Consider the following 23208-nt stretch of genomic DNA (forward strand, 5'->3'; position numbering starts at 1 on the left):
TTAAAAAAGTGTATACTTGTTATATAAAAGTTCTATACTAACATATTGTAGGTCTCTAATAATAGGGAGCATTTCTAAATCGACCAATATATTTTAAGCTCTTTGCTGTGCCATTAAAAGCAATTAGGAGAAATATAATTAGGAGCGTTTGGAAAGCAGAAGCTGAAATAATTTGTTTAGCAGCCTTAGAGTCCCATGACTTCCTGCAGTGACTTTTAGGTCCAAGGCTAAGTTCCTTTGGGAAGAATCTGTCAGGATCACTAAGTGGAGGGCTGGGTTAAACCCAAGATTGCCTGGAGGTAGAAGCCAAAAGGAGGGCATCCCAACTATTTTCTTTGTTTCTTCCTTCACCAGCCTCAGCGTGCCTTCCTTTCCTCCTCCCTTTCAGCTTCAAGGGAGACGCTCAAGTCCCCCCCCCACAGACTTGTACTAATCACAGGAGGTGATCAAATTATGCTGTGGGCCACACCAAACCCTAGAGTTGTATTTCTTTCCCAACCAGGCTGACCTGAATATTTCGCGGAGGGATATCCGTCCTCCCACTTCTTTTCTTCTAGGAATTGCATTCGGCACAACTTAGAGGTCGCAGCACCTAAGCTTCAAAATTGCCTTTTTGGACTTCCCGAATCCCTGTGGCTTTGGCAGCTGGGGCCTTCTTTCAAGTTGAAGTCCAGCTTATTTTTTTCCCCATGTTCTGTGTTGCAGGCTGTTGTCATTCAGAACTGCTCAGTTGAGCAAGCAAAGTTGTTACACTGTAAAAAACCTAAAAAGTAGCACATTGTGGAAGTGGAAACATTTGTAGCCGAGATGCCCCAGTGGGCATTGTGATTTGTTTGCAGCTTTCTCTTTAGTTGTGATGTCACTGAAAGGAGAAAAGTTGGAATAGCCTGAGACTATATTTAGAAAGCTAAAGTAATATATAATTTAAAAGGTGAAATCATTACTTGCTCTGAAGATCATACTGTAAAAAGATTGTATCCTGAGTCCCGTACTTTCAGTGCTGAGCTATTATTGCTTAACCTTTCTTACTGCTCCTGTTTGGAGGGGGAACAGACATGAGCAAAGGATCCTTCCAGTGTAGTTGGTATCTTTGTAGGGGTTATCACACAGCCACTGAAATTTTGATGCACATAGTTGGTCTGTTCTTGTTACAGGGAGCAAATCTTATGCTTGATAATCAAAGTGGTGCTGGTAAAAGCAATGCAGGTAGAAGGAACTTTCCCAAGTGATTCTTTAGACCAGTGGTTCTTAACCTTTGTTACTCGGATGTTTTTGGACTGCAACTCCCAGAAGCCTTCACCATTAGCTCTGCTGGCTGAGGTTTCTGGGAGTTGCAGTTCAAAAACACCTGAGTAACAAAAGGTGAAGAACCACTGCTTTAGACTGGTGTTTTGATTTCCTACACCTGTAAATTGTAGGAGTTCAAGGTCTTTTAGACTCTTTGAAAAGCCTCAGTCCCTTTTATTTTTTATATTGCGTTCAGGAAAAATGTGTCCTCAGTCTCTTGAGGCCAGGCCTGCTCTGTGTCTATGGTAGGTGTGGAATGATCACAGGGACTAATTAATAGGAATATTGTGATGCATTAGTCTCCGGAAGGTGACACTGAAGCTCTTCATAATAACCATGTTTTAAAATATTTCCATTTCAGATCCCAAACCAGTGGTGTTTCTGCAGCATGGTGTACTTGCTGATGGCAGCAACTGGGTGACAAACCTGGATTACAATAGCCTGGGCTTCATATTGGCAGATGCTGGCTATGATGTTTGGATAGGAAACAGCCGAGGGAACACTTGGTCCCTAAGACACATAAACTATACAGTGAAAGACGAAGCATTCTGGAAGTTCAGGTAGCTTGCTCAACAAAATGGCATGCTGCTTGGTTTCTCTCCCCCCCCCTTTGGAAAATATAATCAGAGCTACGTTTCCTATTAATAATTTTGTGTATTCAAAAGTTTAATGTGTGGTGACTGAATACATGGATAAATGGAGTAACCCTAAAGGATGAAATTTGGCCTCAGTGAAGCCACTAGGTGTTTTTCTTTGAAAGTGCCTTTTAAATATGTCTCTCCTGCTCCTCCCTGTATTGGAAGCAGATGGGGAGAAAAATAATTTTGGTGGGGAAAATGAGTTTTGAGAGGAAGATTTCTAATCTGTCTGTCACATACTTTTCCTTCATTTCAGTTTGTGTCCTGCTTTACTCCCATGAGTAGGGCTCAAGGCAAGTCACAGTAAAATTACATAATGTGAATGCAAGAAAAACAAAAAAAATTAAACAAGACTTAAAAAGCACACCAGCTGAAGGAAGATGCAGCAGTTAGCAGCCGTCAGTTTAGTTGTCACAGGGTCTTCCTGAGGAAAAACCTTTGTACCTGCTGGCAGGTTGGCAAAAAGACAACTGTGAAGGGGGCTCGTTCTGCTGATGGTTTATAAAAGCCTGATGGCTGTCCTGGCTCTGCTGCGGTAATGCCTAGTTTGGTTCTTCGAGTTTCTCGTCTTTGGCATTCAGAGCTAGCTTGAATGTTGCTTGTGACCATGTGGTAGTCATATGCTACGTGCTAGAGGTGGGCCAGTCGCAGCTGGCCCTGATGAGGGTCTAGCCCCCGGGACCGGACCGTCCACTCGCATATCCTGTCATGGCAACGGTTCTGCTCATGCTGTCAGTGGCTCCTGGAGCTCCACCATCTTCCTGCTCGGTTGGCCACTCCAGCCAGGGGGGGCGGAAGGACGCGGTAAATAAAGCTACAGCAATCATTGTTTCATGCATGCTTTTAAAAGTGCTTTTTGACTTATAATGACTTTACCCTTTAAAATAGTCTTTGGGGTAGTCATTATTATCTCTTTCCCATGAGAAAAAATTGATTACGTATTGGTGTCTAGGGGTCCATGGAGGAAAAACTCATCAGAGTCCATCATCTTGTCACACTGCGTCAACACCACAGCATGCCACAAAATGAAAGCCTGGGTAATTAATATTGATCCTGCCACATGGTATACATAAGAATATTGTTGTTTCACTTTGTAGTTATGATGAAATGGCAAAATATGACCTTCCAGCTTCCATTAACTTCATCCTGGACAAAACTGGCCAGAAGCAAATATTTTATGTTGGCCATTCTCAGGGCACCACAACAGGTACGTTGAGGATGTTCTTACAGCATTTTTGCCACTCTTTTAAGCTGTACTTATTTATACTGTTGAACTACATAAATTCAGGAGAGGCATTTTAGTAGGACTTAAATATATGTAGCTACTAAACATGTAGAAAATATCATCTTAAGTAACAATCTCTAGATTTCTTGCTAGCCTGAAAGTGCTTCTAAAGTAATTTTTATTCTTTGCTTCGGAACTTAGAAAAGTTTTTTTTTTACTCAGAACTCTTCAGCTGGCTGGTAAATCCTAAGAACGCAGTCCAAAAAAGTAACATTTCCATGCTCTAGATTTGGAATAGAGCTAATTAATATTTCAATGTGAATCAAAGCAGCTTATAAGAATTTAGAGGGAAATGATTCATTGACGTACATAATCTTTCACAAACTGTTAGAAAAACTAATTTAGGTATGTTGCTTGCTCATTTTTAAGGTGAGAGATGTCAACAGTTTGACAAATAATGCTCAAAATCTTGTTGCTAAAAGTAACAGAGTAGGCCTATTGAATCAGTGGAGATTTGGTGAGTCATCTCTGCCATATATTCTATAGAGTCAAATGGTGGAGTTTGACTCATTAAATCCATATTTAGTTGGGAATACTCAAGTGTGATTTGTTATTCTAAGCAACAGGATTTTGATCATTTTGTGATTAGATTGTGAGGTTGTATAGATGCAAAACGCAAATCAAGTGTAGTGACAAGAGCAGAGACAAATATAAGCCCAGTTCAAACATTATAATCTTTGCTTTGATGAACTAGTATTTATTACACTGAAAACAATTCAAGCTTTCGTTGTGTTTTTGTTTTATTATTGAACATATTGGCCCATCCTCTTTCCTAATTTCCTGGTGTAACACGAACTGTAACATTTGGAAGGGGATTGCCTTAAGTTAAAAAAATTACTGTCAACATTATCTGCTGCATTCCAAGTTCTGTGCTTTCTGAACTTAGGTCAGTTTTCATAGCGGAGTAAAAGGTTTCAACCATTATTTTCTAGAGCTGTTTTAAGTAATTTTAAGCCAGTTTGATTTAAATTTATTTTAAAAGAATAAAAGCTACTGAATAAATAAAAGTGGCTTTTGATGTTAAAGTTGCGGCTGTAAACAGTTTTTTGAAGACTCTTATTAAGGCCACGGTGGCAGAATCTTTGGAACTAAAATCTTTGTTTTCTCTTCTCCACTCCACCCTTTTCCAGGTTTCATTGCATTTTCAACTTTGCCACAGCTAGCTAAGAAGATAAAAATGTTCTTTGGATTGGGACCCGTCGCCACTATAAAGTTCTCGACCAGCCCTTTGGTCAAGTTTAGCATATTTCCAACACTGTTGCTCAAAGTATGTATTTTAGATAAACTGCTTCACTCCGTGGCTTGTGGGCAAATACGGCCAAATGTCTTAAGTACTTGGGGAATTTGCTTCTCTTATTTCTGTACATATTTGAAGAAAAGACTGAACACACCTTTGGACAAAAGCCTGATCTGATGGTGTGCGTAAAAATAAACACAGCTTTTGACCTAAGATGATTTGCTTTTATTCTGTCGGGCTTAAACATCGTGATGTTAACACTTGTTAGGAGAGTGTTTGGGCAGGGTGTTTGCGGTAGTTTCTCTCAGGCTCTTTAACACTGTGTACTGTAGTAGCTTTTGTTCTTCATCTTTTTCAGGTTTGTATATAAAGTGTTGTAAACATTTTCATTTCCTTCCTTGCATCCAGTATTCATGGAATCAACCTGGCAGAACGTTGTTGTTGTTAATCAAAGATACATTTCTTGCTTTTAATGATACAGTGTTGACATTCTTGTTCTGGTATAAATAACATTAATAATTTTCCTCACCTCTTAGCATTGAATGGCAATAGTTAATATCCTAGCATCATTCTTTTCTACTTCTGTGTGTGATGTACTACTTATGGGTGGCCCTGGATATTGTACAAGTAGTCTTTGGGTGATTAAGACACTATCTCTGCAATTTAAAATGTGTATATTGTTCCTGAGGTCTGATCCTTGCATATCATCTGCTGAAGAGTTTGAAAAATATGCTTGATCTGTTGTATACAGATTAGACCACCTTAAGTCCAGTTTCCGTCGGCTGCAAGAAGTTCTTGCCTAAAATTAACAGTTATTACAGACCATGATATTTATTGGGTTGACTGTAGTAGATGTTTAATTTTGAAATAATAAAATTATTTAAATTCCTGTGTCTGAATTGAGATAGTTGGAACAACACATTCAGTTCTAAACTGAATGTGCTGTTTCAACTGTAACAAACTGAAAGTCTCTGATAAGCTTACAGAATGAATATTAAGCTGATTAAGGCCATCCAGTTCTGATTCGAATGCATGGAAAACCAAAGCTAGATGTTCATGAGCTGAGAACTTGCATAAGATGCACACCCTTCATTTCCATATCTTGTTTTTGTACTCTGTAGACATTCTTAATATTGCTGCAATAAGAGTGCATTTTCACTCGTACTTGAATGTAGGCTCGATTGCTGGGTGTGCCATTGCACAACAATTTAACTTTTATAAAGCACCCCTGGAAGATCTTCCCGGCTTTTGTTGATGCTTCTTCCCTTAAAATGTTTGATAGGGCCTTTGGTTATAGCGATGCTTAGCATTTATGTTGCACTTTTTGATGTTCTAAAATGCTTCATACGCAAAGCTATTGCAAGAATTACTGAGTTAATCTGCTCAGTATTCTTCCTATGTTGCAGATTGCCTTGAAAGAGTGTTGAGAGTGGGAGATGGTGGGTTTTCAGAAGTCCCTTGAGGTGTTTGTGGCAGAGGAAACGTTTGCTTTAAATTTGCAGGATTCAGTGGCTACTAGTGCTGTGCTTCATTACTTCTCTTTGACAGTAAAACACAAAGAGTATGCTCTCCTCAGAAGAACAAAAAGGTGCTACTGGTATTCTCAGTACAAGGAAAAAGTTGAGAAATCTGATAGCACTATGATCTTCCTTGAGCACCTGGGTAAATAACAAAGCTGAAAAATAATCTACTAAAATTGTTACAGGAGTAAACCATTGCTGTTCCATGAGAGATGCCAACACACTCCTGTGACCACTAGGTATCTGGCAACATGGCTACGGACTGAAAAGCAATATTATTAAATCAAGTGTAGGCAGCTGTGTCCTTTCAGGTGTTCTTGCTCTACCCTTCCCACCAGCACTCGCTGGAATAGCGGATGGTCAAGAATTAGGGGAATTGCAGTCCAAAAACATCTTGAGGGCCACAGTTACCTCTCCTTGCCTTGAAAATTGTATCTGTCAGAAAGCCTGGCAAAGCCTGCTGCCTGAAGATTGTGCTGGAGGAGATGCTTGGTGGAGAGATAAGGGACAGACCACAGTCACAGATGTAGAACTGGGGTAGAAAGCTGCTAACAGTCAGAGGTGCTGATGCTAACTAATGTTAATAAGTTAATTGTGGGATGGATATCTGTGTGATTGTGGGGGTAGGAAAGGCCTATTTATGTGTTAGATTTTCTAGTTTCAAGCTCCTCGATCAGATACTTGTGTTTTTTTCATTCACTATTGTATATATGCATTGTGCAAAGAATTTTATCATATAGATTGCTTATTGGCCAAAATCCTGTTGCCTAGTTTAGTAAATCATACTGGAGTGGGTCCATTGAATCAATGGCTATTTAGTGAGTGAACTTCCATTGAGTCAAATGGACCTACTTTAACTGCACCTTTCTTTTGTTTAGTAATTTGCACTTAAGAGTAGACCCATTTGAATCAATGGAACTTATAGAGGAGTTGATTTATCATGTCCCCATTGATTCAGTGAGCTTATTCTGGTGTCATTTTCTGTGCTAAGCAACGATTTGGACCATTGATTAGTTTTCTCTGCCATTGTTTTTGAATTGTTATATTGATTGCTGTTTATTCTGTATGTCCTGAGCTGTATTCAGCGTGTGTGTGTGTGTGTGTGTGTGAGAGAGAGAGAGAGCAAGAGCAAGAGCAAGAGCAAGTGAATGAGCATACAAATAAACTGATAATACTGTATTTGCATAACTGCAACTCTTCTGTTACATCTTATGATGCTGAATTTGTTAACTGCCCAGAGTGGCTTTGGTAGCCAGATGGGCAGTATAAAAATCAAACCAGCAAACGTTATGTGGGAAGTGTTGCCATTGTTTTTTCATTTACTGTTGTATATATGCATTGTGCAATAGAATTTGATTTAAATCAAATCCACCCTGTTCATCTGCCTGGCTCTGAATATGCAATGTAAATGGGCCTTAATATTAACACTTGCAATGTCAAGTATGTGTTAGCATTTTCTCTTGCAGATCTATATGTGTTACCATCAGTTAGCTTAGAAGAGCCAAGCTTCAGGGTAGATACAGTGGGGAGTTCTACCTGTGGGAAATTGTTCAGCTATAGATAAACTCAAGACTAGAGAATGCACGTGTATAACATATAATACAGTGGTGCCTCACTTAGCGATGTTAATACGTGCAGCAAAAATCGCTGCAAAACGATAACATCGCTAAGCGATTTTAAAAAGCCCATAGAAATGCATTAAAACGTGTTCAATTTATTTATTTATTTATTATCATTGAAAGTATATACACAGTACTGTATACCCATGCAATGAAATTCACAAATTAATGTGTTCATATGCGCTTAAAAACTCTATTGTGGCGGCCATTTTCGGTGCCTCTAAAGCGAGGCAAAACAGTGGGCGGCCATTTTTTTCCTGGCGGCCATTTTGGAACCGTCGATCAGCTGTGTGAAAATGGGGGCTTTGCGATGATCGCTTCCCTGCGAATTTCCCCATAGGAAACATCGCAAAGCGATCGCTTTTGGGATCGCAAAACCAGCGTTGCAAAGCGATTTCGCCATAAAACGGAGCGATCGCTATGCGAGGCACCACTATATAATCAAAATTCAAGGTTGAGCTGAGTGCACAATGCCTCGTCTTTTTAATAAAGTGTGTTTAAGTTTTTCAAATTTATATATTTGAAATTTATATATTTTTTCCTGTCCTGGGGAATGCGTGTATGAGTAGCTGGCGTAGTGTCTGAGCAGAGAATTATCACTAAATTCTTGGTAATATTTTGATGCATTCCTAAGAACATCAATTCTTAACAAAGTGACCTTTATGTTCTTACATTCGCAGGAAGTGTTTGGAACCAAAGAGTTTTTTCCCCAAAACTCGATTGTGAGATGGCTGGCAACTCACTTCTGTGACCATTTCTTCCTGGATGACCTCTGTGGCAATGTATTCTTTCTATTTTGTGGTTTTAATGAACAAAATCTAAATATGGTAAGACTTCCCATAGCCTAATATGAGACAGAGAGTGCAGTCTAAAGAATGTAGTGCATTATTGTGGGTCTGTGGATGGGAGAAGCTTGATTGCATGTTGATGAATACTGTCACTGCCTGTATCATTGATGCTTTTGCCTTATGCTTCATCATATCAGCTGAAAAAAACTGTGCTTAGGTGGGTCCCATAGTCTTATGTGTGTCTCCCTCTGTTCATGACTTGATGACCCTAGTCATGGCACTAGATACCACAACCCCCCAATCAAAATTAACAGAAGTCTCTCCATTTACATGCATGTGCATTATTGGTTGGAAACCTTAGGTAACTTATGGTTCTCTCCATACTGGCTCTGTGTGTACTCGCACAAAGTGTTAAATAACTTAAAAAGTTTTTGTCCCAGCACCTGCTCATGGGTATGCAATATTTTTTTTAATTGTTGCTTTGTGATTACACATATAAAAGCTGGAGCATAGCATAATGGCATGGCACACAACTAGATGAAACAGTGCCATAATGCAGTCTTGGAATACTTAGAGATACTGTGTCACACCGCAGGCATCAATAGAGATTGGTGCAAGAATTTCGTATCAAGCAGAAACATGTCACGGATTCCTCCCCTTTTGCCTTGATTTGTGCCTTGACGCACCTCCAGATAATCAGTTCAGTGGTTTCTAATTAGGGTTATGCTACATCTTATTTTACAGCAGGATGGAGAAGTATTTCTCCTCTGTTATATGTAATGTTTCATATTGATTTCATCAGATCCTTAAATTGAAATGTTCTCTTCTAAACAAAAGTCATGTTTGTGTGTCTATGGCCAAACTAGATGCATCTGCTGGCTTAAGTCAAATAGTGTAAATTGCTGCAGCAAAATTCCACTTGCTGTACAGTTTGTATGTATGCTGCATGCCAGTTGCATGACTTAACACACAGCAAAAATAAAGTTGGCAACTTCTGAACAAGCACCTAGCTGTAGCAGCAGTTTATACCTTCTGGTGTCAACCAGCAGGCACAATTAATAGGATTCTGGTTATTGTTCTGTTGAAATTCAGAGCTAGCTCACAGTGTCACATTGGCTTTCCTAAAGAACTGCTATTAATTCTTGGCAGCTTCGGTGACACTGTCCAACCATCTCGTCCTCTGTCGCCCCTTCTCCTCTTGCCTTCACTGTTTCCTACATAAGGTTCTTTGCCAGGGAGTCTCCTCTTCTCATGAGATGGCCAAAGTATTCGAGCCTCATCTTCAGGATCTGTCCTTCCAGTGAGCACTCAGGTTTGATTTCCTTCAAAATTGATAAGTTTGTTCTCTTTGCAGTCCAGGGGACTCTCAAGAGCCTCCTCCAGCACCACAATTCAATAGCGTGAATTCTTCGGCAGTCACCTTTCTTTATGCTCCAGCTCTCACTTCCATACATCACAACAGGAAAAACCATAGCTTTGACTATGCCGTCCTTTGTCGGCAAGGTGATGTCTCTGCTTTTTAAGATGCTGTCAAGGTTTGTCGTCGCTTTCCTCCCATAAAGCAGATGTCTTTTAATTTCGTGGCTGCTGTCACCATCTGCAGTGATCATGAAGCCTAAGAAAGTAAAATCAATCACTGCCTCCATATCTCCCCCTTCTAATTGCCAGGAGGTGATGGGGCCAGTGGCCATGATCTTAGTTTTTTTGATGTTGAGCTTCAGACCATTATTTGTGCTCCCCTCGTTCACCCTCATTAAGAGGATCCTTAATTCCTCCTCACTTTCTGCCATCAGAGTGGTATCATCTGCATATCAGAGGTTGTTGATATTTCTTCCGGCAATCTTAATTCTGGTTTAGAATTTATCCAGTCCAGCCTTTCACATGCATATAAGTTAAATAAGCAGGGGGACGTGTTCCTTTCCCAGTTTTGAACCAATTGGTTGTTCCATATCCAGTTCTAACTGTTGCTTCCTGTCCCACATATAGATTTCTCAGGAGATAGATAAGGTGGTGAGGCACTCCCATTTCTTCAAGAACTTGCCATAGTTTGCTGTGGTCCACACAGAGGGAGGGTTTTGCGTAGTCAATGAAACAGAAGTAGATGTTTTTCTGGAACTCTCTGGCTTTCTCTATAATCCAGCACATGTTAGCAATTTGGTCTCTAGTTCCTCTGCCCCTTTGAAATCCAGCTTGTACTTCTGGGAGTTCTCGGTCCACATACTGCTGAAGCCTGCCTTGGAAGATTTTAAGCTTAACCTTGCTAGCATGTGAAATGAATGCAATTGTACGGTAGTTTGGGCATTCTTTGAAACTGCCCTTCTTTGGGATTGGATGTAGACTGATCTTTTCCAGTCCTCTGGCCACTGCTAAGTTTTCCAAACTTGCTGGCATATTTAGTGTAGCACTTTGACAGCATCATCTTTTAAGACTTCAAATAGTTCAGCTGAAATGCCATCACCTCCACTGGCCTTGTTAGCCATGCTTTCTAAGGCCCACTTGACTTCACTCTCCAGGATGTCTGGCTCAAGGTCAGCAACCACAGTATCTGGGTTGTCCGGGACATCCAGATCTTTCTGGTATAGTTCCTCTGTGTATTCCTGCCATACCTGTTCTTGATGTCTTCTGCTTCTTTTAGGTCCCTCCCATTTTTGTCCTTTATCATGTCCATCTTTGCACAAAAGTTCCTTTAATATCTCCAATTTTCTTGAACAGATCTCTGGTTTTTCCTTTTCTATTATTTTCCTGTATATCTTTGCACTGTTCACTTAAGAAGGCCCTCTTGTCTCTCCTTGCTATTCTTTGGAAGTCTGCGTTCAATTTTCTGTAACTTTCCCTATCTCCCTTGCATTTTGTAGCCCTTCTCTTCTCTGCTATTTGTAAGGCCTCCTTGGACAGCCACTTTGCTTTCTTTCATTTCCTTTACTTTGGAATGGTTTTTGTTGCTGCCTCCTGTACAATGTTACAAGCCTCTATCCAAAGTTCTTCAGGCATTCTGTCCACCAAATCTAGTTCCTTAAATCTGTTCTTCACTTCTACTGTGTACTCATAAGGGATTTGGTCTAGATTATACCTGACTAGCCTAGTGGTTTTTCCTACTCTCTTCAGTTTAAGCTTGAATTTTGCTATAAGGAGCTGATGATCAGAGCCACAATCAGCTCCAGGTCTTGTTTTTGCTGACTGTATAGAGCTGCTCCATCTGTGGCTGAAGAGAACATAATCTGATTTCGGTATTGCCCATCTGGTGATGTCCATGTGTAGAGTCACCTCTTGTGTTGTTGGAAAAGAATGTTTCTGATGACCAGCTTGTTCTCTTGACAAAACTCTATTAGCCTTTGCCCTTCTTTGTTTTGAACTCCAAGGCCAAACTTCCCTGTTGTTCCTTTTATCTCTTGGCTCCCTACTTTAGCATTCCAGTCCCCTATAATGACAAGAACATCTTTCTTTGGTGTCAGTTCTAGAAGGTGTTGTAAGTCTTCATAGAATTGGTCAGTTTCAGCCTCTTCAGCATGGGTTGTTGGTGCATAAACTTAGATTACTGTGATGTTGAAAAGTCTGCCTTGGATTATTAATTATTACTGTGTTCCAAATAAAGTTAGCTGTCCTTGTGACATCCACATATTCAACTCTTCTGCTCAACAAACCCAGTGTGAAGACATAAGGTAATCTCCCTTTATGATACATTTAGCTAACAGCGTTGTTGCTTGTTACAGAGTCGCGTTGATGTATACTCAACACACTGCCCAGCTGGAACATCTGTCCAGAATATGCTTCACTGGCGTCAGGTAACCCTAAATTGTGAAACTGATTAAAAACTTCATGTGCTGTTAATTTTAAACTCATGAATGGGTGGTTGCATTCACAGGAACAAGTGGTAAAGAATAACATCAATTTCTGCACTGAAAGGGCAAAAGCAACTGGAAACACCATCTGGGAGATTGTAGTAGACAGGATTTAAAAAGTAGCTCATTGATGAGTTGGTTCATTTGTACATACAATACATAAGTGCTGAATTTCTTAGAAGCGTGGATGTTTTAGCAAAGAGGGCTTGATTTTTGGCGGAGGTATTTTATTGTACCATAGCTCTCTTCAACTGTAGAGCAGGCCCAATGAATGAATTGAACCTGTTAAATCAGTGTTTATGTCAGTTCCTTGGACTAGATGGGGTGAGTCTATTTCTGACTAATAATTAGTCCCTTATTTTCTTCCTTATACTTTGTTTAATTTAGATTCATTTCAGTTAGATTGTTTGTCCCTCTAAAATGGAGACGTGATAGTATCCTGCCCTTGTGTGTTGCCCTATGCCTGATGCCTCCACCGCTACTAGTGTCCTTTCAAAGAGAGAGAGGAATGCTTTGCACCCTATGTGCTAGATGTCATTTGTAAAAATTTACCACCTCTTCCATGGCCAATTGCTACTGTACAAGTTGCTGAACGCATCTGGTGCCACCCTGTGGCTAAGGCTTATTTGGTACGGCAATTGGTAATGGGGCGTAGTTCTGCCACAAACCTATGGAAACCAGTGTTCTCCACCACAGAGAGAGGTCAGTCATCCAGGGCTATTTCCCCCCAGGTACTGAGTAATCCTGGCATTTTTACGTTTGCAGAAGGCCTTTTCCTGCATCCCTCCAACTTCTCCATGATAACATGGAATTTATTCTTGAGAGGTGGGTCTGGCAGTTGTTGCCTCCCACCTCTTGCTATTTGCCCATTTACGTCCCTGTCTCCCTAGACTGGTGGCTCAATCTCTGCCTTCTGATAACTTTTAACCTTCTCAGTAAGGAAGCCACTTGTCCCCACAGTACTAACTTCATTTGCCAGCAGTATTGCCTTGTGCTGAGCATTCAGGTGGCTAAACGTGCTACTGCTGGAGAGATGGCTCAAGTCCTAAGCATGCTTGAGCACTTTCTTGTATTAATTTATGAATCGACTAACCCTAAATCTTATTCCTAGCTGTATTAAATAAACAGTATACAATGAGATGTAGAGAATGTAAATGTAAGTTGGATTGTTAAAAGAACATCAAGAAAATCGCTGAAGCACGGGCTTGCACCAGAGCATATCCTAATAGCAAACCGCAGAAGCCTGTGCTGCAGGGTCAGAAGACCAGCAGTCGTAAGATCGAATCCACGCGGCGGAGCTCTTGTCGCTTTGTCCCAGCTCCTCGCCAACCTAGCAGTTCAAAAACATGTAAATGCGAGTAGATAAATAGGTAACATCTTGGTGGGAAGGTAAAACGGTGTTCCCTAGTCACGCTGGCCACGTGACAACGGAAATTGTCTTCGGACAGGCGCTGGCTCTATGGCTTGAAAAGTGGGATGAGCGCTGCCCCCTAAAGTCAGACACGACTGGACCAAAAATGTCAAGGAGAACCTTTACCTTTACTATGACCAGTTTTCAATTGGAAAGCATCTATGTGAAAAATTACCTTCTGGTGTCTGTCTACTTCTAGATTTCATTGGTGCAGACAGTAATCATTTACAGGTTTTGTGGTCACCCCAGCCCCCTTCTCTTGGGAAACCCATGGCAACCCTAATCAGGAGACAGTGAGTTCTGCCCCCACTACCTTGGTGGCACAATGTCTTTTCACTTTTAAGTTTCATTTTTACAGAAAACACTCCAGGATGCCTGAAAAATAGGTTTCACTTTCACATCTTCCCATAGCAAACAGAAACCTGGCCTTTTGCCTTCTGATGTATAGGAGTAAACTGGACTCCTAATTTTAGCGATTATTATCACAGATATTAATAACTACCAAATTTGGATTCTGATATACTCAGAACTATGGCATTATTCAATAAATTCTGAATATTTCAGATTTTGAATGTATATCCCCAATTTTGAATCCATGTTTCTTGAGTTCGTGTGGCATGCTGATTGGTACACCACTTGGCCTCTCACAGCCTTGCTATACCTATGTATATTCAGAAGGCAGTCCTTCCAGTTAAATTAACTTCTATAGAAAAACTCACCCTAGCAACATGACTCTGTTTTTATCAGGACATGAAATAAGGTGTGGGGGGGGGGTTAGGTGTTTCAAGAATATTTTAAAAGGTAATATTTGTTTCCAGATGGCTCTTTGTATCTCATACCTTATTGAGTGGCTTACATTTTATGGCTGGTATCCCTTTAAGCTTATGTGAAGTCTGTCCAGCATGATAACACAGGAACAAGTGGGTACCACAAGGCTCAGTCCAGGGCCCAGGATGGGTGAGTGTGCAGGGAATGTTCATCATATTTCCAGACAAACTAACATTGGGTTGAATAGCTTAAAAAAGAAACAAACCAGGAAGATCTTGATAGGCTCAAGAACTGGGCTAAAAAACAACAAAATGAAATTTGACAGGGATAAAAATACAAAGTTCTACACCTGGAGGGGAAATCCAAATGCACAGTTACAAGATGGGGTATACTTGGCTCAATAATACTGCGATGAAGAAGGATCTTGGAATTGTTGTAGATCATAAGCTGAATACATGCCAGTAGGCTGCATTAATAGAAGTATAGTCTCCAAATCCCATGTGGTACCAATCCCCCTCTATTTGACACTGGTTAGGCCTCATCTAGAGTACTTTGTCCCATTCTGGACATTGCACTTTAAGGAGGATGCCAGCAAACTGGAACAAGTTCAAAGGAGGTTAACAAGGATGACCAGGGTACTGGAAACTGCGCCTCATAAGGAAAGACTGAAAGAATTGGGCATGTTTAGCCTTGAGAAAAGACAACTGTGAGGGGAGATATGATAGCACTTTTCAAATACTTGGAAGATAGACAGAGAAGGGGCAAGATCTGTTCTCAATTATCTCATAGTCCATCACATGTGATAATGGGCTCATGATACAGGAAGCCAGATTTTCATTGAATAATATCAGGAAAAACTTTTCTAGTTGTTAAAGCAATAGGACAGTGGATCCAATCACCTTGGGAGTTTATGAGCGCTTTAATGGTTGGAGGCATTCAAGAGAAAATACATCAGATGTACTTGGATTTGGATTCCTGCATTGCTCAGAGGGTTGGACTTGATGGCTCTTCCAACTCCTTTACGCAATGATTCCAACATGCTGCTTGCTCAACAATAGGTGTATTTCCCTCGTAAAATTCACTGCTTCTGCAACAGCAGTGTTTGCACAAGTGGCAGAATCCCCGATTAATTGTGTTGATAAAGAGTTTCTGGTCAGTAAAATCTCAGTAAGATACAGGCCTAAATTGTCTCCTTGGGAGCTAGAAACCTGGAAACCATGGCTAAGAATTAGTCATCATTGCTTAGCCTTACCTTTGATGTGACTGTTCAAAGTATTTGCAATTCCTCCCTATCTTGGAACCATTGTAATTTTTTTTTGTCAATGCATACATACCTATAAATGTGGCATAATTGTTTTTCAGTCAGCAAAATCTGGGGAGTTTAAAGCTTATGACTGGGGAAGCAAGAAAGAAAACATGGCTCACTATAACCAAGTAAGAATTTCTCACTACTAGTTGCTTCTCTATATGCATAATGGTGCATTATATACATACTGTGCTCTTGTAGAACAAAGGCTTTAAAAATGCAAGAACACTGGAAGGTTTATTTATCAATTTGTGTGTACTTTTTCTGTCACACTACTTCTCAACTGCTCCAGCTGCTGATTTGATAACTCACAGAAAATGTACTGATGATATCAAAAGATGTTAATTGACCATGTGTTTTACAGTCACAAATCCAACGTAAACACTCCTGTGCGTTACAAATCGCTGCCTGTTTGTCTGTCTCACAGAATTATACATGTAGAGATTTTGGGGGCAGCTTATAACACCTAGAAGTCATCATGTTTAGGAAGGTTGTTGTAGAAAGATGTGAACTTAAATTTTGTAATAGCAATCTGTCTCTGATCTCCCTCTCTCTTTCTTATCCTTTTAAACTTCAAAGTTTGTTTAAGCTCTCCCTACCAGGTACAATCACCACAAGAACAATAATAGGCGGTCAGGTTGATTCTGACTTGTGGCAACTCCTTCCAAGATTTTCCAGGTAGAGAGTACTCAGAAGTGGTTTACCATTCGCTTCTTCTGGAGGCATCCAGGGCCTGTGTAGATTGCCGAAGTGGGGAACAGTAACACACTGGGAAGCTGAATTTCTAACCTCTTGCTCTGCAGCTGGATATCTAGCTCACTGAGTTACCCCAGTATTTTAATCATGTATTTAACAATGTTTGATAAGACAGTTATCACTGCTTGCAAGAGACCTTTGGGTAGAGTGGGCAGCATATAAATTAAATAAATAAATAAAATAAATTTAAACTCCCTCTGAACTCACTATTTTATTCCTTCTCACTACTACTAGTATATATTTATTAGCAAATTAGAATGCATCTCATAGAAGTGGACTCAAAGGCTTGTGCTGGAAGCAAATTGATTAGTCTTCTAAGGTGCCCCTGGAAGGCACCTTCAAGTTCAATGTCTCTTCAAGTTCTTCCAGAGGTGTCTTTTCTTGTTCAGTTGCCCAGGCTCAATCACAGACTTCTACAAAGGGGAGCAGACATTATTCCACTTGTAACCCAATTTATACCTGTTACTTCTTCCATCTTTTTTCTTAAACACAGAAAATCCACTAAGGCAGAAAAGACAGAGGAGCTGTACAGTAACTTGGTTGATGACAGCTTCCTCTTCTGTCTGGGGGCATCTCTATTGCTCTTGCTGGAATTGAACCTTGCAGAAATAACTTGAGTCTAGGGTGGTGGTTGGGGCAGAGAGGAGTGCATCTCTTGGCTTAACTCTTGACTGCTGTGCTATCCAATAGATTTATTTTTATTTATTTATTTTTATTTATTTTATTTATATGCCGCCTATCTGGTCGGGTCAGGACCACTCTAGGCAGCTAACAATCATAAAATGAGACAATAAAAATATATAACAAAAGCATTACACAAAACAGAAAACACAATAAGAAAGGAAAGAGGGGGCGTCAGATTCTTCTGATATCCACACTCTGCTTAGCAATATTTATATTTCGTGACATTGATATCCTGCCTTTCCTCCCCACTTTGTCTGCATAGCCCAGCTAAGTAGGTCAGGCTGAAAGATAGCGACTATCCCAAGGTTACCCTTCCTGAATGGTTCATTGCAGATCTCAGCCAGGATGTTCCCAGCCCAACATATTAACTGTTAACACTCTTTTCTCATAAAATTATGTTCTTAAACCGATGGGAGGCAAACACTTCTTTGGAAAAGAAACTAGAAGGTGTGATGAAGTAATTAATGCGTCTTCTGTTTCCCACCACTTTTTACTTCCTTTAATTGTGCCATCCTTTCATAACCTTGCTTGTAATTCATTTGAGGGAAAATAGTCTGTTTTATTTCTGACTAGCACATGATGAGATTCCGACTTGACCAGATCCTTGATACGATATATTTCTTGTCTCACTGTAGATGCCCTCTGTGAGGTAGAAAGGTTTTTTTTGCAGTGCTAACAAATGGTTTTTAAACTCTTGTTGTCCCTCTCTTTTTTTTTAAAGTCAACACCACCTTACTACAAAGTAAAAGAGATGACTGTCCCAACTGCTCTCTGGACCGGTGGCCATGACTGGCTGGCGGACTCAAAGGATGCTGCCCTGTTGCTGACTCAGGTCCCGAACTTAGTTTACCACAAGAATATCCCTGAGTGGGAACATCTGGATTTCATCTGGGGCCTTGACGCCCCTCAGCGTGTCTACAAAGAAATAATTCAGTTAATGCAGAGATACCAGTGAAAAGTCTACGGGCTGGGAGCTGTGAGAAGTTCTTCCGGAAACAAATGCGATTGCTTTGTGATATATGTCTTCTTGGAAAGGGATTCATTACTACTTAAGTCATATAGGGAATTGTTTTTATTTTAATTGCATTACTCATAAGCATCTAAACTGCTGCATCTTGCATGAGTGCCACCAGTAATAGTTGATTCTGATCGTGGAATGGCTCTGGAGGCCTGAAGATTACAGCTGCTACTCTAGAGAAAAGAAAATGCCTTACTGTTAAACTCATAGGCATAGGACTTTTGGACTACACATCCCATCGTTACCCATTCTGGGAGATTTACCTGACAGATCCACACCTATAGACAACTAAAGGTGGCTCACCTAAGCAGGACGCCTATCTGGGAGGCCTTGAGGCTTTGCACAGTTTTGCCCTGGGCAGAAAGGAAGCTACCTTGCTGCCAGCTGGGAGCTTCTTTTTTCAAAGAGGAGGCCTAGGGCAGAGCTAGTCCCAGAGCCTTCCCTGAACAGCCTTTTCTTTGGGTTAGCCACAGATCAATGTCTGTATGTATAAGCCTGTCATAGGGAACACCCAGAATGGAGTAGTATTAGATTTGTGATCCACTCACCCCCCCACCCCCACCCCCGAAAATCACATGCCTAATCTTGTATAGCTATTTTCTCTTGGAAGCAAAGTGATCATCTGAATGTTGGGGGAGAGAGAAGTGGGAATACAAGGATCTGTTATCCTGATTCTGTGAAAATTTCTTTGAAAATAATGTGGCTGTGTTTATGGGCTTCTTAAGGTTGCTAGCACTGCTGGGAGTCTTTAGATATTATTTGGCTACCTACCATTTCAAAAAGAAAACACACACTTCAGGTAATGCTTTAGTTGTGGATTTGAAAACCATAGGATTCCTTTAGGACTCTTTGAGAATTTGAGTTTTTGAAGCCTTATTCTGAAGTACTTTTTCTGGGCTTCACTGGAACCATTCAAGGTAATACCTTAAGAGTTGCACCTTTGTAATCAAAGTACAGATGAATCCGGCTTCCTTCGTAAAGAGAATTGAAATGAGTGTCAAAGTATTACAAATTTATTTTGCTGATCAAAATGCAGTTTTTATCCTGTTAATATCTGAAGGCTTTCTTCAGGCTTGATGGTCCCAGTTCTGAAAGATTTATTAAGATATATGCCTTTTATGTGTAAAAGAGATGTCCTTGTAGCTCCTAAAGAAGGCTTGAAACCATCAACAAGCCAAAATGCATCAGGCATTTTACAGACCTGTCTCTCCTCCACACTTGCTCCCTTTGCTGTAAAAGCACGTTAGGCTTGTTAGGATTTTTAAAGAAAGCTATCTGTGTTTAGCAGTTAAAATGCATGTCTCAAGAAAGAGATAATGAATGTGTAGTACTGCAGTTTATGTTAAATTACTTCCCATCAGCCCCTAGCAAGCACAGCCAGTGATGAGGTGTCATGGGAATTGTAGTCCAGTAACTTTTGGAAGGCTGCCATTTTGTCATAAATGGTTGACACTGGCGGCTTCTCTTTCCCATGTGTGCAATGGCTTTGTTGCTTGTTTGGGTGCCAAAATAAACCAATTACACAAAGGGGCATTAGTTACTTCTTATGCAAGCACTCTTCCCCCCCAAGCTGGCTGGTCTCAACCTTGTGTAACTGCAAGCTGGGGATCGCTTGAGAATGGCAGAGGTCTCTGCCTGTGGAACCGTTTGATCTTACTGTTATGGTCCTGTAATGCTAGAAGGACAGATATGTACAACTTTTCTACAGAGGAGATAAACGCAGCAGAAGGCTCCGGTATTCTCATCTTACGTTTGGAAACAAACGGATGTCATGCAATCTCAGTATCATATTTTTCACATGTCTTGGTGGTTTATCAAGATACCGAAGCTGTGTTATTTGAATGCAACACGGTGTATAGCACTTATTTTGCTGATCAAAATGCACAATTTTTATCCTGTTAAAATGTCATCACACATTTGGGTTGGAAGTAAATTCTTTAGATTTTTTTAAAAATGAAACTGATGTCTAATACAAGGAAGAAGGCTTAAAAATGGAGCCTGTGAATATCTTACATCAACGTTTCAGAACACATGGGAAATTGCACTTTTGAACTTCACGGGCCCATACAAAATAGTTTGATTTTTTTTTTTGGCGATTCTTATTACATAGCTTGTAGTGTTCTTTACAATACACTGGTTTCTCTGCTGTGATGAACTGAACTGCAATGCATACATTAAGTAGTACCAAAGACATTCTTAACTCTTATAATGTGCCTATGTTATGATTTTTTAACTTTTCTAACTTTTGCACTGAATGAAATTAACTCAAAATGGAGAACTGATCCTGTGGACATGCTTTATAGAAATATCTGAATAAATTTTTTCTAAAACAAAATATTTACTGTGAGATGTGTTCTGTAAACCATGAAGTGTATGTCCCTCTTTGAATCTTCCATTATAAGCCAGCTTGTGACTCTGAGGACCACCAAACTGTAATTCTTGTAAGTGAAAACAGAGAGCATAATTCTTAGATATTCACCAACTGGGGGACAGCATGTTAAGCAGAGGCTGGATAGCTTATGTCTGTCCAAGCATCTGAACAAGCAGAGTAAGTTCTATATGAAATGTTTTCCGTGTTTTGTGGATGCCCCCCCCCCAAGAGTTGGAAATAGTATTACTCAAAGTTTTTCACTGAGAATAGACATCATTGTCTTGACTCACAAAAATAGCATGGAGTGAGAAACACTTTAATTCATATAAGATGCTGGGAACTCATACTAGGAGACCCAGTCAATTTAGTCAGTGGTCAGGATAGGTGTTGTCATTCTGCTCACTTATTTGTCAGCTTCTGCTTAATTTAATAGAAATCCGTGTCGTGCCATCTGACAAATTGGTGCACACTATTCCAAAAGAGCTAGTTCTGTCTCCCTCACCCCCATGGGTGCAACCTTGAGTCGCTTCCACACCAAAGTTTTTAGCACTAATAAATCTTTGCAATCATCAACTAGAAGTGCATTGGGGAAAAGTTTTGGCAGGATGAAAGCACTCTGGGAAGGCCAGGAGGGCGGGATATAAACTAGACAGAAAGTATGTCTTTTGATCATGGGCAAAGTTCTTATGTATCCATTGCAGAAGTCAAACTAAAGGTCCTGCAGATGCCTCATCTGGAAGATGCTTGTAAGCACAAAATTTTGCCAAGATGTCTGGTCTGGAAAAACTCCAGGAGGACAATGGGAAAATCTGGTTTTCCTGAAAATGAACATTCAGAGTAAGGTAATTATGGGCAAAAACAAACAAACAAACAAACAAACTAATGTGGAAGCAGTGTTGCCCATGGCTCAAAATTGGATGTGGCAAGAGAAGCAAGCAGGCTTAAAGTACTTGAAAATACTTATGGATGGTGTCATGCAAAAGGGCATATGTCTGATGAGGTATATGATTAGGTCTTCAAAATATTGCTGAGTACTCCTTATTCATAGAAAGGAAGAAAGACGCTTCCCTATTTCTGGGTTGCAGCTTCTGTTTCTCAGCCCCCTTCTTACTCCTCCCTTCACAGAAAACAGCTAGGTCTTTGATGAAGTGAATGACAGAGATATTTATTTGCAGGGAAATGCCTGCAAGTTTATTTATTTATTTATTTTGGGGGGGGGAAATATTTTCATCCTGAAAACCCAAGGTGGCTTGCGTTGTTAAAAGACAATACTTAAAAACTTAAAACGGTAATTGTACATAAATTAAAAAGAATTGGACAAATACCATACTAAAAATGGTAAACAAATTAACACCAAAACAGATTCAAAGCAAAATCAACATCAAAAACAGATTCAAAGCAACAAGGCACAGCACTCCATTTAAAAGCACTCCCCGGACAACCAATCATTAAAGGAAAGTGCCTGAAGAGAAAGGTCTTTGCTTAATTCAGTTTGACAAAAATGTGAAATTATTTACCCTTCAGGTTCCAATTGAGCTGTTCATTCATAAGGAAGAGGTCTCCAACTTCAAAAACGGGAAAATCCAGTAATTCAGCACCTTTAAGCTTTAAGGACCCTCAGTGGGAGCTCCTTTTGCTGTTTGGTGGAGAAGGTGCTGCGACCTTCTGTTTTAATTTGGATGGATCTCAGGGACAGGCTGCCAGTTTCAAGTAAATTGATGTTTCTGTCACAAGATGGTGCTGTAATACTTAGACAAGAGTTTAAGTGTAACAACCGACTTCTCTATAACTGCAAATGGAATGTGTTTTTTACTTACGCTATTTCCTAGGGCCTGACACCATCATGTACCTCATTGAAAACATTACTACACCTCTTCAATAAAGGCCTTTCACATTCCACTTCGAAAGTCTACATTGCAGCTGTCCAGTTTCTAAAGAAATTTCTCAAAAGACTTCACAATATTCGTTCTCACCAACCTTTGATTCCATATGGTCACTTCAAACGGTCCTTAAGGCCCTCGTCAAACCTCCCTTTGAACCCATGGTCACAAATGATTTCAAACTTCTGTCACTAAAGATCCTTTTTCTAGTAGTCATTACATCTTCAAGAAGAGCAAATGAACTGGCTGCTCTCAGGTTGGACCCTCCATATCCTCAATTCCATCTAGAAAAGGTTACTCTTTATCCAGATGTCTCCTTTCTTCCTAAGATCATATCAGATTTTCACCTAAATCAACTTCTAATCCTCCCTTCCCTCTTCTCATCTCCTACTTCGGACATTGAGCGCACGCTCCATACTTTGGATGTTCGCCATGCATTGGCATTTTATGTTGACAGGACCAAGTCATTTAGAAAAGCCCCTCGTCTTTTCATCTGTTTCCATGGCCCACATAAGGGCTTTTCAGCCTCACCTCAGATTCTATCTAGGTGGATAGTTCGAGCCATTCCCATGGCTTATAAGCTTGCTGGCAAACCGCCTCCTGATATACTTAAGGCTCAATCCACCAGAGCCATGTCTACTACCGGCTTCCAACACAGCATAGACATTTCCAATATACTGTATGTCGAGCAGCCACATGGTCAAATCCCTCTCCCTACCTGCTAGACGTAAGAGCAAAGAATGATGCTCGATATGGCAGAACTCACTTCACTCCTGACATTGTCCTCCAACCGGTAAGTGA

General features: G+C 40.3%; 1 protein-coding gene across 2 annotated transcripts in view; it reads left to right on the top strand.

The window, feature by feature from the left end:
- LOC110070875 (putative lysosomal acid lipase/cholesteryl ester hydrolase) overlaps positions 1–20491 on the top strand; it is a 33477-nt gene extending 12986 nt beyond the window's left edge. For both annotated transcript variants that reach the window (XM_072995284.2, XM_078391340.1), the window contains 7 exons: positions 1649–1847; positions 3023–3132; positions 4341–4477; positions 8267–8413; positions 12085–12156; positions 15755–15826; positions 17860–20491. In XM_072995284.2, the coding sequence (XP_072851385.1) occupies positions 1649–1847; positions 3023–3132; positions 4341–4477; positions 8267–8413; positions 12085–12156; positions 15755–15826; positions 17860–18093 (971 nt within the window). In that variant the 3' untranslated portion in view covers positions 18094–20491. The remainder of the gene's footprint in view (positions 1–1648; positions 1848–3022; positions 3133–4340; positions 4478–8266; positions 8414–12084; positions 12157–15754; positions 15827–17859) is intronic.
- Positions 20492–23208: the final 2717 nt, after the last annotated feature.

Source organism: Pogona vitticeps, chromosome 3 (assembly GCF_051106095.1).
Source record: "Pogona vitticeps strain Pit_001003342236 chromosome 3, PviZW2.1, whole genome shotgun sequence".
NCBI lineage: Eukaryota > Metazoa > Chordata > Lepidosauria > Squamata > Agamidae > Pogona > Pogona vitticeps.